Source organism: Poromitra crassiceps (assembly GCF_964638095.1).
Source record: "Poromitra crassiceps genome assembly, chromosome: 25".
Classification (NCBI taxonomy): Eukaryota; Metazoa; Chordata; class Actinopteri; order Beryciformes; family Melamphaidae; genus Poromitra; species Poromitra crassiceps.
Window position 1 is genome coordinate 20,575,292 of NC_139649.1, and position 17,196 is coordinate 20,592,487.

Below are 17,196 nucleotides of genomic sequence, written 5' to 3' on the forward strand. Positions count from 1 at the left end.
TGTGAATAGAAGCGTTTTTAGCCGCCGCTTAAAAATGTCCACAGAGGCAGCAGTTCTCAGATCGTGAGGAAGAGAGTTCCACAGCCTTGGTGCCACGGACTCAAAAGCTCGATCCCCTTTGGTTTTGAGCCTAGTACGGGGAACAACTAAAAGGCACTGGTCAGCAGACCTCAGTGACCTGCTGGGAACATGAGAAAAGAGCAGATCACCCAGGTATGCCGGTGCCTGACCATGCAGGGCTCTGTACGTTATAACGAGCACTTTGAACTGGATTCTGAAACTAACCGGAAGCCAGTGCAGCGAGGCCAGGACTGGAGTGATATGACAATACTTACTGGACCTGGTCAGTAAACGGGCAGCAGCATTTTGGATCAATTGAAGACGGTCCAGAGAGGATTTGGAAAGGCCAGTAAAAAGAGAATTACAATAATCCAGGCGAGATGACACAAAAGCGTGTATAATCATCTCTAGCTCGGAGTGTGACACAATGGACCTGAGCTTTGAGATATTTCTAAGATGAAAAAAGCATGTAGGCCTACGTGACAGGGACTTAATATGTTTTTCAAAGAGCATGGCCTGATCAAAAAAGACACCCAGATTTCTCATGCTGGATCGTATTACCGGACTTGTAGTTTGAAATGAGCTACATCAGATTCAGAATTGTAATTACTGTGTTGTAGCACTAGCTGTGGTGTTCGTTGGTAACCTTATGTGCTATCGAGCACGAAGAGGATTAAGTAAGTAAGCACTAGGTGGCAGCAAAGGCCAGAGTCAGTTGCCCCATCTCACAAAATGTCCATAATAGACTGTATCTGTAGGGGTTTAATAGGGTTGTTGATGCAGAGATTTCCTAATAGGGGTTTGCCTCTTCATGCTTCAAAAACTCAAATGATGTCTTCAGATGACATCATATAGAGATAGGATTATTAGAGTAAAGTGTCTTGTGCATTCATGGCTAGAGTAGAGCTTGCACACTTGCAGCTGATCCCAGGGGATGGGTCAAATGCGGAGAACAAATTTCGCACACTCAGGTGTGTGACAATCAGTGGGACTTTACCTTTACAACAAGTTGTGATTTTTTTCACAACTTGGGTGACCTGAAGGAGCCAGATTTCTTAATTAGGTGATTTCCTTAATTACGATGTCATAGGGCAGCGACACGCAGTGGTCATCAGTGATGTCATAAGAGCCAGTGAGCTACGGGTGAGCCTAGGCAAGTACAGCCTAATAATGTTAATGCTAATTACAGACAGCAGATTTGATCATTTGTTTGATAGAAGAAGAAAGGATTCAGACAGCTGTCTGAATTGATGACAACAGATTTTACTTAAAAACTCTCATAAAATAAGCTATGGTAGGAATATTATTTGAATACTTCTGTTTTGTTTGACATCACCTAACATTACCATTCGGTTCATTGAGATGAACATTAATTTGATTTAACATGATTTTGCATAAATGAACCATAATGTGAAATATATCAATATTGAGGAAGAAGTCCTTTTAATTATCATGATATTGATTTATATTATATAGCCTAGCCCTAATTTGATAGATTTCCAGAGCTGCATAACAACCATGTGTAAAATCCAGGAAGTGAAAGTAGGATGAGGTGGCCTGGCCTCCATGCTGCTCATCAGGGGGCATGTAGGCTGGGGGTCGGGTGTCAGCTGAGACATAAGAGAGCAGTTACAGAGGATGAGAGCAGTTGTTGCTGTTCACACACACACACACACACACACACACACACACACACACACACACACACACACACACACACACACACACACACACACACACACACACACACACACACACACACACACACACACACACACACACACACACACACACACACACACACACACACACACACACACACACACACACACCTCCCAAGAGTCAAACAATCATCACAGGAGCTGTCGACTGGAAACGGTGTCAGATTTCACATATCTGTCACTTCTTGCTAAACCATGTCAGTCATGTCAGTATTTTGAAAAGCTGAAGTAGGAAGTAACAGACAGTATATAAGGGTCTATCATTTCCTGGTTCTTTGTACACTGAGGAAGACTTCTGTCAAAACGTTTGTACCTGCCATCTGCTTCAATTAAATTAACAAAAGGACATTTTTGAGAGTGCTGGCTTTTCTTCTCCTTCATAGACCATTTTGAGCCGTGCACCCACCAACTGTTTTTTGTGAGTGTGCTTGCTTTTCCCCTTTTTCATTCTTATTAGTATAAAAACTGCTTTTTTTGTATTTTTGTATATATTTGTGTGTCATGAATAATAATAAAAAATTAAGTTTATGAAAGGAAGGCCTTGTATCAATGCATTTTTTAAATAATCTTGAACTCTGTTACTTCCCTGAAAAACGTCATTGTAAGAAGTCTACCAAATATCCATTCCACGTTTATTCAATCTGATGAAATATGTATGCTACAGTATGAGGACCAGAGGGAGTTGTTTCAAGGGTGTTTTGTTATTTCCTCTCATGCATGTGGTTGATACAGATGAATGGCTAGAAGCAAATGATGACAAAGGTTTAAATCAGAGGTTTTCAAAGTGGGAGGTGGACCTCCCCAGGGGGCCTCCAAACTGTTTCAGGGGAGGCTCAGTGTTCAGAAAGAAATTGCAGTGTTGAATTTCGTGCAATCCCACCAATAAGATCACAGCTTTCACGTATCTCCTTGACTGTCACTAGGAATTATAAAGGGCTGATCATTCCTGAAAACTTTCACTTCTGTGTGAATACCTCCAACTGCCCCCCCCCCCCCCCCCCCCCACGCCCCAGTTCAGAAAACTGAATGGGATGGTTCTGTTCTAGATTAGCTTTACATGTATTGCCACTTATCATTATTGCCACTACTCGCAAAGTACACATACCAGCTACTGAAGTACAGTACTTAAGTACTAACCCAATGAGTGAGCTGGAGCACACAAAGTCACTTAAATAAATTTAATACAGGTACAAAACTGACGTTTCGACGCGCACTGCGTCTTCTTCAGAGTCGTTTTTGACTCTGAAGAAGACGCAGTGCGCGTCGAAACGTCAGTTTTGTACCTGTATTAAATTTATTTAAGTGACTTCGTGTGCTCCAGCTCACTCATTGGGTTAGTCCTTTTGGAAGTGGCCCATTGACCTGTTTACATTGTTTTGTCCGGTTCTGAGAGCACTGACCTCCCTCTGTGGAGGGGTTGAAGCGCAGGAGATTCCTTATACAGTACTTAAGTATCTTTTCTGAGTATCTGTACCTTACTTGAGTATTTATATTTCTGTCAATTTTCACTTTTACTCCACTACATTTTCCATAAGCATCTTAGTTACAAAGTAAAATCCATTGTAAAATCACAAGAAATTTGGTAGCCTGCAAGCAAGCAGGTTTGTGTATGAAACTTATTATAATATGATGCTATGTAAAGCTCTTTGAGACATGCTTGTAATAAAGGGCCAATATGGGAACCCAGAGTATTTCATCACATGTTTGTACCTATCATGTGCCTTAACCTTTTCCACGCTAGATGAAGATAATAACAGTGTTTTATATAACTCATTTCATTCAATTCACACATTATACACTCACACAAATAAATAAAAAATATTGCATGTTTTACATATTAAGCTAAGTCAGTGGTTCCTTAAAAGTAGGGTCCGGGGACCCCTTAGGGGTCCTTGAGTGGTTTGCAGGGGGTCCCCAGCAAAAGGGGGATCATTTTCACTATAATTCCATGCATAGTAACATAATGACAATGTATGGCTATTTTGATCATGGGTTTCATACACTTTCTGTAATACATCTAAAAGCAAAAACCGTATCAGATGGGGACCCTGGGACAAAGTCTTATCAAATTGGGGTTCGTGGTCTAATTTGTGTCAGTTTTGGGGTCCTTGACGTGAAACAGTTTGAGAACCACTGAGCACTGAGCTGACTATGCACATTCCTTTGCTTGGTTACAGTGACCTCTGGTGGCGGAATATGAGGCCTGACATGCTGTTCATGACTGTTCCTTATCTACCAGCCATCTAAAACACAACAGAAGAGTGATGTCATGCGTGCAGGTGCATACCAGTGATGGAGAGGCGTAGATAAAAAGTTAGAACCATGGTGATTTATGTGAGCCTAAATATCAAGTTCACGTTTTTATTGACTTTCATTTCCCCTTATTGATTCAGAATTTCCCCTCTCCATGAAAATGTATTCTTTAGCTTTTTTTTTACACTTCTACCAAAGCAAAATGCTGTCCATCAATTTGATCCTAATACTGCAAAATCACATATTCATAAATCTGTTTTCCTATCATACACTTTTTTAAGAAATCAATTAAAAAACAACAACCCTATATTCTAAAAATAAAGCTATTCAAATCATAAAGATAGTAGGCATAGTCTGTATTCACCTTATTCAGAAGAGACCGTCTGGCTTGAGAAACTAACAATACAATCGGAGGTTCCGAATGTATTTACTTCCTGTGACTCATAAACCTAGTGTGACACATAATTGTGAGTTAAACTAGGTTTGGCCAGGTGAGTCAGACTAGTTTGAGCAGGTAATAAATCTCCATCTCTCTATTTTAGTAGTTTTTTTTACAAAACACAAAGTGGGGTCACAAGCAGAAAAAGCATGGCAACCACTGCTCTACGCCTAGCCTCAAATTCACTTGTTGCCAAAAAGCTTTTTTCCATAGACGGCCATTGTAAAAGAGAGTCCTAGTGGCTGGGCTGCCTTTCTCTCTGTCTGCCTGTCTGTCTTCCATAAAGACACAGATTGATGAAATTAAAAGCAAACTTTATTGAAGCTATGTTGTACAGTTTAACACAAAGAAGGATCAGTCTACAAAATAGATAACAGGACATTTCTGTCTATCAAGCCAGTCAGTAAATCTGTCCGTCTGTCTTGTCTACATGCGGCAGGTGTCGTGGAAAGCCTCCAGGGTCCTAAAGTCCCTCCACGTTGGAGGAAGTCCGTCCTGCAGGAAGCGACCGCAACGCTGGCAGGGAGACTGGAAGAGTTTAATGTAGCTACGCAGCCACGTCATGAAGGAGCGTACGACCACGTCGGGCATCTGAGGCAGCTGGTAGTGCAGCAGAGCCGTGGTGGCGTGGTCGGTGACCTTCTGGAACACCTGGTAATGGGACTTGGTCCAGATGTCCAGCTTTCCCTCCTCGTTGTAAACGTTCTCGTTGTATCCCCTGACGATCGTTCTGTCGATGAACAGAGAGCGCATCACGACGATCGCCTTCAGCACCTTCCCCAGGGTCACCAGCAGGACGGCCGACGTCCCGTTGGGTCTGAACAGTTCGATGGTCATGTCGGGGAACATTCTGCCGATCCGAGAGATGACATCGTCCACATACTGAGGGGGCAGGACCAACGTGCTGGGTTGGACCTTGGGCCGCCTCTTGGCCGACGCTCCCATCTGATTGGCCGATCGTTTGAGCGACTGCTGGTTCAACAAACTGGAGGCCAGGCCAGCGTGGTACTGCAACTTGTTGGACCACTTGTAGGCCTGCAGCAGCTGGGAGTAAAGTGGGGTTTTGTCCTGGACTGGGTCCAAACTGAGAAGACCACTGTTATGAAGAGGGTGAGACTCAGAGGGACGTCCAACCAGGCCACTGAGACGCTCCAACTCATTGAGGTCTCTGTTGACAGCCTGCAGGTCGGAACGTAAGAGACAGAGACAGTTACAAATCCATACTTTCTAAAACCAAACTGAACAAAATATTTCCTTCTGTCTCCAATGCCTTTGGTAAGTGTAAATCGGAGGATGGGACCTTAGGTCATCTATTCTGGTCTTGCTATGTTATCATATTCAGTGTTTCCCCTAGAAAAGATTTCAGGCCTGGAAGGATTTCGAAACGTACCACAACCGCAACGGTGGTGGCCCTCGCTGGTGACGCTAAACCTTTAGCTAACCTGTTCGCATCTATGTTGGCAATGGCATCCCAAGTATCATCATACTATTATGGGATGCGATGTGAACAGTTAAATGGTAAATGGACTGCATTTATATAGCGCTTTTATCCAAAGTGCTTTACAATGTGCCTACATTCACCCATTCACACACCGAAGGCGGCCAGCTGCCACGCAGGGTGCTGGCAATTTGGGGTTCAGTGTCTTGCCCAAGGACACTTCGACATGCGGACTGGAGGAGCCGGGTTCGAACCACCGACCTTCTGGTTAGTGGACGACCTGCTCTACCTCCTGAGCCACAGCCGCCCCTGTTGTATTATGGGATATGCATTTCCCAGGCAACGACACACGTTGACATGTTTTGGAACAGCACTGCACGCTGGCACAATGCTCCTAAAAGCAAAATGCTTATTGTTTTGAATGATTTGGCATCTTCTGTTACTGTCCACTGTCAACACCAGTATTGTTGTATTGTAATAATATGCCATAAAGGTTTATTGAAATTTTGGGGAGAGCAGGGGGAAAAAAAACAAAAAAGGGGAAACACTGATATTGTGAACTCAGTAACGTGAATCGTATCAAATCGTGAGTTGAGTGTATCGTTACATCCCTACTGTACCTGCAGGTTGTCCTGGAACTCTGATATGAAGCCCTTCTCGCGGGCTTCCAGGGTCTCGCGGTTCTTCATGCCGTCCTTCAGCGACTCAAACACGCGGCTGACGCTGGAGCGCAGCGCCTGGATGCCGCTGATCGCCTGGGAGAATGCCTCCAGGTTGACCCCGACGTTCACCACGTCTGCCATCTTCCCTTCACTGTCTGTCTGCTACACAGGAGACAAAGATCTCACATTGGTAAGAACCAAATGCTAATAGGTTATTCCATTGCAACATCAGTGAACAGCAAATCTGCCATTTTGGCCTGAAAGCGACCTCTCTGATTGGCTGTCATGGCTCTGTGCTGTTGTCCCAAGGAGGCTGGGTCAAACTGGATGTTTTGGATAACACAGGAGTTATGTCAAACAAACGTTAATATCTCAGAAACTATACATCACATCGCTTATATTTTGACATTCTGAGCGAGAGCAGGAACTAGGCTACCCCAAGAGTTTGATGTATAATATATGCATGTCGTGTTAAAGTTGTGTGAACTGTCGCAGTTTTTAAAATGTAAACGGGGTCAGCCGGCTAGAGTCAGACACTCAAGGCCCAAAGCTCAGGCTCCACAGGGTTCCATTGCCGTTGCCACCCAGTAACGCGATTTGTTTACCAACAGATATTTTGATGATGACCAAATATTGTCGCTCATATTGAATTGACAGGGTATAAATTAATTGATAGGAGCAAATAACAGAATTTACGTTACAAATATACACATAATTGGATATACAATACATTGAAAAATAAATAGATCAACAATACAAGACATTATGACAATCTTCTCCAGTTAGAAATAGCCTAGCCTAGTCTAGATAGGCGTTTCTTTTTTGGCTCATTTCCACCACATATAACAGCACAGTACAGCTCTACTCGACCTGGTCTTACTCGTCTCTACTTGATATATCTTAAGACCAGTCGTAAGACCAGTTGGTGCAACCGGCTTGATCATTAGAATGTTCGACAAATATTAATTAAATGGTTAACTAATTGTTGAATATGTATATAGGGTTTTGAACATTTGTAAAGGTTGCGTGCATAGCTCATGTTCTAATTTATTCTGAGCTGATAATTAGAATCGTTGATAATTAGAAGCTTCAACAAATATTAAATAGTTTACAAATTGTTTGTTGAATATTCGTGAAACATCTGTAAAGTATAGGTTGAGTGCATAGTTCAAGTTCAACTAATTTATTATGAAAAGATGTAGATATGTTCATGAATTGTCACATATACTCTATAGATCAGTGGTTCTCAAATGGGGGTCCGCGGACCCCCAGGGGTCCGTGGCACTTTGCCAGGGGGTCCGTGAAAAGTTTTCAGGTAAAAATAAATTAATAATAATAATAATAATAATAATTTAAAAATAAAATGCTACATGTTACTTATTCCTTCTCAAACTACTTCCTACATGGTGCTAGTCTATCAAAATATCTTGGCTGTCATTGATTGTGTTGCATAGTGGTTTTCTGTACTGTTGACAAATTGTGATATTGTAAGTCGCTTTGGACAAAACAAAAGCGTCTGCTAAATGTCGTAATGTAAATGTAATGTAATGTGTGATTTTTTGCAAAATCTTCATAGTTCAACGAAAATAGTTTATGCTTTAAATCTAAAATGGTTCATGGATTACATTCTAATAACAAACCTATCAAATTAAAAGTCAAGCACGTTACCGTGGAAACAATTAAGCTTAGCCCAAAATCACAAATCAGAATGAGGGGGTCCCCGGTATATTTTTTATCTTGTAAGGGGTCCTTGGCTGAAAAACATTTGAGAACCTCTGTACTAAAGCATCTTGCAAAGAAGAAATGGTCAATTCTTGTGAGATGATTTGATTAACTTACTAGAGGTCTTGGGCAGACCATCTCCTATTGTGATGGAGAGGGTCTTCCCTGCAGGTTTGACCTGGGCCAGGTCGCATTGTCCCCTCTGGAAAGCCACCACCCTGGAGCCTCCTCCACCCCAGCCCTCCTTCTTCACTCTGAACTCCAGTCTGGGCGGGGAGAAGACAGACATGTGTCATTATAGTGTTTCTGTGAGTTTCTATGCGTGTGCAGGTACAGGTTGTGTGTTCCTGTACCTGTCGTTGAAGGAGAGCGTGAGTTTTCTCTTGGTCGTCTCCTCATATCGTTTACACAGCAGGCTGAGGAACTCTGTCTTGAAGTTGGACTCCAGCAGACTGTCATACTGGGGCCTCATGCACGATGAAGAAATCGTCCATTCTCGTACTGAAGACAAAGACAGAGGATTAAGGATTTAGGGGACGTTCACACCAAAAGCGTTTTTTTCAGTCAGAACGCTATGAAAATCATGTTGAGAGCGCTTCCATTGTGCACAAAACACAGCGCACGGAGTGTTTTTTTTGCGCTCCGTTTGTTTTCCCCTGTATTTGCGTGCAGTACAGATCAGAACACAACGACCACACGGACGGTAGCCAGCTGGTTTTGTCTGTTTGATGTTGTTCACTGTCAACATGAAAGCCAGATTATTGCCAATTCTGGCAGCAGCCGAGGTTGAAAATCCCTCGGGAGGAGAAAAGGTAGGAGGAGTGAAAAAGACGATCAGGGCGCTTTTCCTCTAATGTTCAACTTTTTTCAGCTTTAAAACGCCCACAGCGCTCCTCCAAAAACAACGCTAAACGCCAGGGGCCGGTTGCACCAAGTGGTCTTAACTATGCCTGGTCGTAACTCCTACGTCGGTCTTAGTTAAGACCAGTCTTTAGAGTGGATTTACGCCTGTTGCACCAACACGGCTTACGTCTGGTCTTAACTATGCGGGTCGTAGCAATGCGCGTCCATGTGAATTGCCAGGGAATGCACCCTGATTGGATGATGTTGCAAAAATGTGCCTCGCGACCTGCTTGGAGCGCACTGTGCCACTACGCTCTCTCAACCACTACTGTATGTGCATCACTACACCCTCCCTCCTCCCACCCTCCCTCGCTCCCGGGGAAAAATGGTGGCGATTGAGCCAGACAGACAGTCTGAATGAAATTGAATGTAACGTTCCCAATTCTATGTATTAAATTCTAAAAAATTAACGGCAACATTTGGGAAGGCTAAGCCACACAACTAGTTCGTTGTAATCTAACATCATGCTTCAAAGACGGAGAACTGGCTGTGTTACGACGATGACAGTAAGGACTCAAAAAGGTCTCCGCTGATAAGACACGGAGATCTCTGTTACAGGCAGGCTCTACGCCTCCTCCTGACCAGGCGTAAGAGTTACGCCTGGTCGTAGTGAAAAGAAGGCTTAAGCCGTCTTGGTGCAACCAGCGTAGCTGTTAGGTCGTAAAGTTACGACCAACTTAGCTTAAGACCAGTGTAAGACCAGTTGGTTCAACTGGCCCCAGGTGCGTTCATTAAAATAGGAGCACGTTTAGCGCATCCTTACATAGAGAATGAATTGCAGAAAGATGCTGGCAGCTCCAAAAATGCTTTTGGTCTGAATGTCCCCCAAGGCAGCATAAAAAAAAACACATCCAGGTGTTGAAGTAAGTCGTGCAGGTTTGCTCAGGTTGGACGCATAGACTTCTCCCCCATCCCCCCTCCCCTCTCTGGCACTCCGCGCATGTGCGTGCATGAGTGTGTGTGTGTGCGCGTGCGTGCGTATGTGCGTGCTTCACCGGCCGCTGCGCTTTCTGTCTCCACTCTCGCTTCCTTGTAGAGTCAGGGGGAGGGGCTTAAAAAGGTGTGTCTCTATCGGTCTCTATCCGTCTTTCTGTGGATAGGCTATACTTATTTACAGCAGAACTGCATTCATTGAAATGATTGTGATTTGTGGATTATTTGTACTCATTTTAACTGGTTCATAATAAGTGTCAGCCAAATTACTCAAATGTAACATGTAAAAAGCCTAACCAAACACTAGATTGTTTTTCCCCATTGAAAAATAACTTTAAATTTGACTTATGCTGAATCAGCGTTTTTGAAACTGACCCCAAGAAGAGAGAAATTAATTATGCAAATTCTGAATTCTGGGGAATATTTTCATTTTCTAGTTTTACTGTCCAGAAAAAAAAAACATCAACCACAAATGCTGCCACTCCTACCTGAGAGAGATGGTGCCATGACCACTCCTACCTGAGAGAGATGCTACTACCTGAGAGAGATACTACTACCTGAGAGAGATACTACTACCTGAGAGAGATACTACTACCTGAGAGATATGCTACTACCTGAGAGATATGCTACTACCTGAGAGATATGCTACTACCTGAGAGATATGCTACTACCTGAGAGAGATGCTACTACCTGAGAGATATGCTACTACCTGAGAGAGATACTACTACCTGAGAGATATACTACTACCTGAGAGAGATGCTACTACCTGAGAGATACTACTACCTGAGAGAGATACTACTACCTGAGAGAGATGCTACTACCTGAGAGAGATACTACTACCTGAGAGAGATACTACTACCTGAGAGAGATGCTACTACCTGAGAGAGATACTACTACCTGAGAGAGATACTACTACCTGAGAGAGATACTACTACCTGAGAGATATGCTACTACCTGAGAGAGATACTACTACCTGAGAGAGATACTACTACCTGAGAGAGATACTACTACCTGAGAGAGATGCTACTACCTGAGAGAGATGCTACTACCTGAGAGATATGCTACTACCTGAGAGATATGCTACTACCTGAGAGAGATGCTACTACCTGAGAGATATGCTACTACCTGAGAGAGATACTACTACCTGAGAGATATACTACTACCTGAGAGAGATGCTACTACCTGAGAGATACTACTACCTGAGAGAGATGCTACTACCTGAGAGAGATGCTACTACCTGAGAGAGATGCTACTACCTGAGAGATATGCTACTACCTGAGAGAGATGCTACTACCTGAGAGAGATACTACTACCTGAGAGAGATGCTACTACCTGAGAGAGATACTACTACCTGAGAGATATGCTACTACCTGAGAGAGATACTACTACCTGAGAGATATGCTACTACCTGAGAGATATGCTACTACCTGAGAGAGATGCTACTACCTGAGAGATATGCTACTACCTGAGAGAGATACTACTACCTGAGAGATATGCTACTACCTGAGAGATATGCTACTACCTGAGAGAGATACTACTACCTGAGAGAGATACTACTACCTGAGAGAGATACTACTACCTGAGAGATATGCTACTACCTGAGAGAGATGCCGGTGATGTTTCCAAACTCCATCTTTCGTTTCAGCACCTCTTTGATCTGTCCTTTCTCCGGCCCCTTCTTCACCTTCTCCCGGCCAATCAGATAGATACACTTGGGGGTCAAGATCAGGTCTCTCTTAATGGACTGGATGTGAGACAAAAGAAGGAAGTGAGAGGGGTGACTAATGCAAGGAAGGAGAAGTAGAGTGGGTGGCTCGGGAGAAGGATGGTTATGTCAAGGCCACAAAGAAGCCTCTAATCTATTCTAGAAGTCGACTTTAATGGGAACAGATGCTCGATAAATCTGCAGTCTCACATTGTCGCAGTGTAGGATAAAACCAAGCCACATTTTGCTAGTGTCAAATGACCAGTGTTGGGCAAGTTACTTTCAAAATGTAATATACTACATATTACTAGTTACTTTCATTTGAAAGTAATAAGTTACTTTCCAATATTACTTTCTGTGTAGAGTAACTTGTTACTTATTAGACTACTTTTGCATTACTTTTACCAAAACAACAGCAGCAGCAGAATGACATCGCCGCCCCGGGACCATTCCGAAAAATAATTTCAACCGCCTTGAAGTCAGTGTAAACAATCCAAAATTCTAAATGTTATTCTTTTCCGTTGTTATTGTCATCTACAGTGGTTATTTGCATAAAAACACTGTTTGATTAGGAAATTATTGTATCTTTTTTAAATATGTAAATATGTAAAAAAAAAAAAAAAAATTATGTAATGTAATGTATTTAATAAAATGTAACTCAATTTGTAACTTGAGTTACTTGACAAAGTAACTGGTATAATATTACTGAAATCCTATAAGTAATAAGTTATATTACTGAGTTACTGCTAAAAGTAATATATTACATGTAATATGTTTTTTTTAAACACGATTTTAGACGGACAAGCCCGTCTTTTTATTGTCACACGGTTACACATCAACACATGCACGGAGGGCCACAAACACACACATGCTGACGGTGGCCGGTGAAATTTGTCCTCTGCATTTAACCCATCCTGGCTTTTTGTCCTTTCCTCCGAGGGGCAGGCCAGGAGCAGTGGTCGCTTTCTCGTACAGCGCCCGGGGACCGACTTCGGATGTTGTCGTCACTGGTCAGATGACGATGACGATCTGGGCCCGTATTTATCAAGCTTCCTAGAATTACTCCTAAGAACACTGCTAAGAGTACACTTATGAGCAAAAAAATTCCCAGCTAAAAGCTGCACTTAAAAGTCAGTTATTATGCATCTCACTCCCTCTTTCAGCGAGGTGTAGGACTGAATCTTAAGTGTCAATCTCAGAGCTGATTTACGACAGGTGTGTGTGTGTGTGTGTGTGTGTGTGTGTGTGTGTGTGTGTGTGTGTGTGTGGTGACAGGTGTGTGTGCCGTAAAGGGAAATGTTGATGACGCAATTCCAAGTACACAGGAATGGCCAATCGCTGAATGGAATCCCTTATGCACGAAATATCCTAAATAGAGATGATTCAACAGTGAAATGCACAATGGGAGTGTAGCATATATTCACCAATAATTTCAGAAGAAATTATCAACAAAATAATACAAGATAGCCTACATTGAAAATCACTCAAGAATAGGCTAAATCTTTCCTAATCCACCCAATTTACCTAATCCCACAACTGACTCTAAACTGGTGTGCTGTCAATTGACTACCCTATATAGCCAGGTTCTATAGGCTGTATGATGAGCAAACATGGAATCCAAAAGAAAGCCGAATTGGATGGAGGATGACACGCTGTGCTTAGTGGAGAAGATTTGCGCACGTCTCTGTCTCCTGAATGCCATGATGTCAACATCAGTGGTGTCGTCTACGTGATACGCAGGTATACGCCGTATACACACTGCGAAATGACTCAGATTTGCATATGCGCACTGGGAAATGCGCTATGATATGTATCGTTTTCAATTTCCATTTATAAAATTCACCCTGTGCGCTCTGTGTGTTACCCTACGTTCACACACAGCACCCAAGCCTTGCCTTTACCCACGCTTTTAAAGGCGTCCTTTTTAGTCAATGAGGCTGTGTACACAGGGCGCCTCAACGTGAACCTTCCGTGTACCCACGCCTCGCCTGAGCTGCGCCGATTTTTACGTGAGTTCTATTTTCAAGCCAACTAGGCGCGTGAAGGCATACTTTTTCTGTCAAGCCATGAAAGAAAAACGCGACAATATCCGTGGGAAATGTCAGTCAGAGTCAGTATACCCTCTCAAGTCAAGTCAAGTCAAGTCAAATTTTATTTATATAGCACCTTTCATACACAAAGGCAATTCAAGGTGCTTCTGAAAAAAGGTAGACTACACCACTGGTCAACATTGCCCTGCTGGCAACTCCTAACCACTTAGGACACCTCCTGAGGACTCCTAAATAGCTGGGGGAGTAGGAGTGTTTCCTAGTCTTAAGAAGGTTGATAAAAAGCTTTTATTCTTAAGTGTGAGAGTAGGACTAAATTTCACAAATTCTCAGCACTTAGGACTAAAATGGCACTCTGAGACGCTTGATAAATACGGGCCCTGGGCCCGTATTTATCAAGCTTCCTAGAATTACTCCTAAGAACACTGCTAAGAGTACACTTATGAGCAAAAAAAATCCCAGCCAAAAGCTGCACTTAAAAGTCAGTTATTATGCATCTCACTCCCTCTTTCAGCGAGGTGTAGGACTGAATCCTAAGTGTCAATCTCAGAGCTGATTTACGACAGGTGTGTGTGTGTGTGTGTGTGTGTGTGTGTGGTGACAGGTGTGTGTGCCGTAAAGGGAAATGTTGATGACGCAATTCCAAGTACACAGGAATGGCCAATCGCTGAATGGAATCCCTTATGCACGAATATCCTAAATAGAGATGATTCAACAGTGAAATGCACAATGAAAGTGTAGCATATATTCACCAATAATTTCAGAAGAAATTATCAACAAAATAATACAAGATAGCCTACATTGAAAATGACTCAAGAATAGGCTAAATGTTTTCTAATCCACCCAATTCACCTAATCCCACAACTGACTCGAAACTGGTGTGCTGTCAATTGACTACCCTATATAGCCAGGTTCTATAGGCTGTATGATGAGCAAACATGTTCTGCTGTTATGCCATTGCTGCGAAGGGTCAGTGGTGTGATGATGTCCCTAATCAAATCGGTCACATAGATGATGCCCGCTCTGTCTAATCGATATCGTTTGATCAACTGCTCGTTGTCAAATAATTCAAGTACATCCTTCCGCTCTCTGAAGATTCGCGCACGTCTCTGTCTCCTGAATGCCATGATGTCAACATTGCCCTGCTGGCAACTCCTAACCACTTAGGACACCTCCTGAGGACTCCTAAATAGCTGGGGGAGTAGGAGTGTTTCCTAGTCTTAAGAAGGTTGATAAAAAGCTTTTATTCTTAAGTGTGAGAGTAGGACTAAATTTCACAAATTCTCAGCACTTACGACTAAAATGGCACTCTGAGACGCTTGATAAATACGGGCCCTGATCTTCTGCATGTTTTTAATGGGGGGGGGATAGCACCTCATGGGGGATTCGATCCTGCGGCGCCCGCTTCGCAGTCCTGTGTCTTATCCATTAGGCCACGGAATGGCCTTTACTTTTGTAATGCAAAGCAACTTACAGTAACAGATGTTTTTTTCTTCATTCCTTTGAAGGACAATAAGTGTGTCTAGGGACACATTTTTGTCTTTACTTGACTTGTCTTTACAGTAATCATTTTTCCATCTGAATCAAACAGGAGTTGGACCTCACCTTAAACCTGCGGTCATACTGGGTGACGGAGTCGGCAAAGTCGACCCGCTCCCTCTTGGCCATGGAATTGGTGCAGCTCTGGCCGCTGCTCCAGACCCAGGTGGTCTGGTTGATGCTGTTCCTCCGCCGCTCCTTGGAGTTCTACAGGATGTCTGAGGCTGAGTGGGGCAAAGGAGGGACACACGTTATGGACCGGGACATAAGATGTGACTCGAATAGTGCGATTAGGACAGTGGTGTTGCAGAAGTTCTCAGATCTTTTAGGCCTAAATGAGTAAAAGTAGAAATACCACAGTATACAAATACTATAGTTTATATATAGCTACTATCAATCAATCAATTAATCAATCAATCAACTATAAATACTAGTTTCAATCTGTTACAAGTGAAAGTCCTGTATGTAAATGTAAATATTCCAGAATTGCATGTTGTGTTAAAAATAAATATGATTTCTATCCAACACTTTTTAGCCTGATTTGGTTGTTTTCTTGTAAAATGTTATGCTGCCGCAATGCTCTCTGGGAAGTATGCAAACACTGCTGGTGTTTGGTAGGAGAAGGGAGGGGAGGGGTGGAAGAAGGCAGAAAGAGGAGGACTGGTCCGTTCACAGCGCTAGCTGTCCGTGAATGAAATGACACATGCGCGAGCAGGAAATGCACAGAGGTCTGCCATTGGCTCTGCCATTTGCCCGCCCCACAAAAGTTCATCCTATCCAAATGTGGAGTGGGCAGATTCGAAAGCCTGAAAACTGGTTGACAACTCACCCTCCTCTCTCATCTGTTCATACTTCCTCCTGGCGCTGTATTTCCTCCAGGCCTTCTGGATGGTCCTGGCGAAAGTGTCAAACTGTCTCTCTCTCTCATCTCCTCCAGCAGGAAGAGCTGTGGAGCACACATACATTATACATACGGTACATACATACATACATACATACATACATACATACATACATACATACATACATGTACATTCTTTTCAGTTCGGAATGATTCCTCATGTTGTTTTTTAAACTATTTCATTTTCATCAGTTTGCTATCCATCAAGTCAATGAACTGCTCAGTACCGATTCGGGGTTCTTGACAAAGACCTTGGTGCGTCCCATCTGGTACTGGTCGGTGTCCATGTTGACGGATCTGAGGAGGTGAAGGACCCCCTGCTGCTCGGGACCCCTCCAGGGCGGCCATGTCTCAGCGGTCAGAATGGCATATCTGGACACGACAAACACACACGCACGCACACAGACACACGCACGCACGAACACACACACACAGACACACGCACGCACGAACACACACACACAGACACATACGCACGCACGCGCGAACACACACACACGCATGCGCGTACACGCGCACACACACACACACACACACACACACAGCAGGAGGCACAAAGACGTTACATGTATGTTGCTCTCCCAGGACGATCTTAGAGCAAACCGTGCACACAAACACACAGAAATGGGATGCATGCTCACAAGTCATTTTTTGCAAGTCCAAGTCAAGTCTCAGGTCACAAGTCGAAGTCAAGTCTCAAGTCTTGTGGATGAGTGTTCTATCATCTGCTGCATGCAATCCGGTCTGCTTAGAACACTGCATAGCTAAAACTAAGGAATTCAAAGCATGTACTGTATTATCCTCACTCCTTATCTATTAGAATACAGTGTGCAGTTGATTGGATGACATTAGTAGACATTTCCTTAATGTTA

At 43.2% G+C, this 17,196-nt stretch overlaps 1 protein-coding gene across 2 annotated transcripts; it reads right to left on the reverse strand.

Moving 5' to 3' along the window:
* Window positions 1-4,867: 4,867 nt before the first annotated feature.
* Window positions 4,868-16,358, reverse strand: LOC310798325 (mediator of RNA polymerase II transcription subunit 27). 2 transcript variants are annotated; one of them, XM_083660850.1, is made up of 4 exons: window positions 16,253-16,358; window positions 15,490-15,647; window positions 6,532-6,735; window positions 4,868-5,652 (listed from the first exon to the last, which is right to left on the reverse strand). In XM_083660850.1, exons 2-4 carry the CDS (start codon window positions 15,550-15,552, stop codon window positions 4,900-4,902), a joined length of 1,020 nt encoding a protein of 339 aa, XP_083516976.1. In that variant the 5' UTR covers window positions 15,553-15,647; window positions 16,253-16,358; the 3' UTR covers window positions 4,868-4,899. The 2 variants fall into 2 exon arrangements, with proteins under 2 accessions (XP_083516976.1, XP_083516977.1); XM_083660851.1 differs by lacking the exon at window positions 16,253-16,358 and adding an exon at window positions 11,730-11,875 and having other exon boundaries at window positions 15,490-15,546.
* Between the last annotated feature and the right edge of the window lie 838 nt (window positions 16,359-17,196).

What these genes read in the sequence shown, in the direction of transcription:
- LOC310798325 (XM_083660850.1), bottom strand. Translation starts at nt 15,552, where the DNA reads ATGGCCAAGAGGGAGCGGGTCGACTTTGCCGACTCCGTCACCCAGTAT. An exon ending in AGTATGACCGCAGGTTTAAG is followed by an intron (nt 6,736 to 15,489) that starts GTGAGGTCCAAC and finishes TCTCCTGTGTAG; the next exon opens with CAGACAGACAGTGAAGGGAA. An exon ending in AGTTCCAGGACAACCTGCAG is followed by an intron (nt 5,653 to 6,531) that starts GTACAGTAGGGA and finishes TCCGACCTGCAG; the next exon opens with GCTGTCAACAGAGACCTCAA.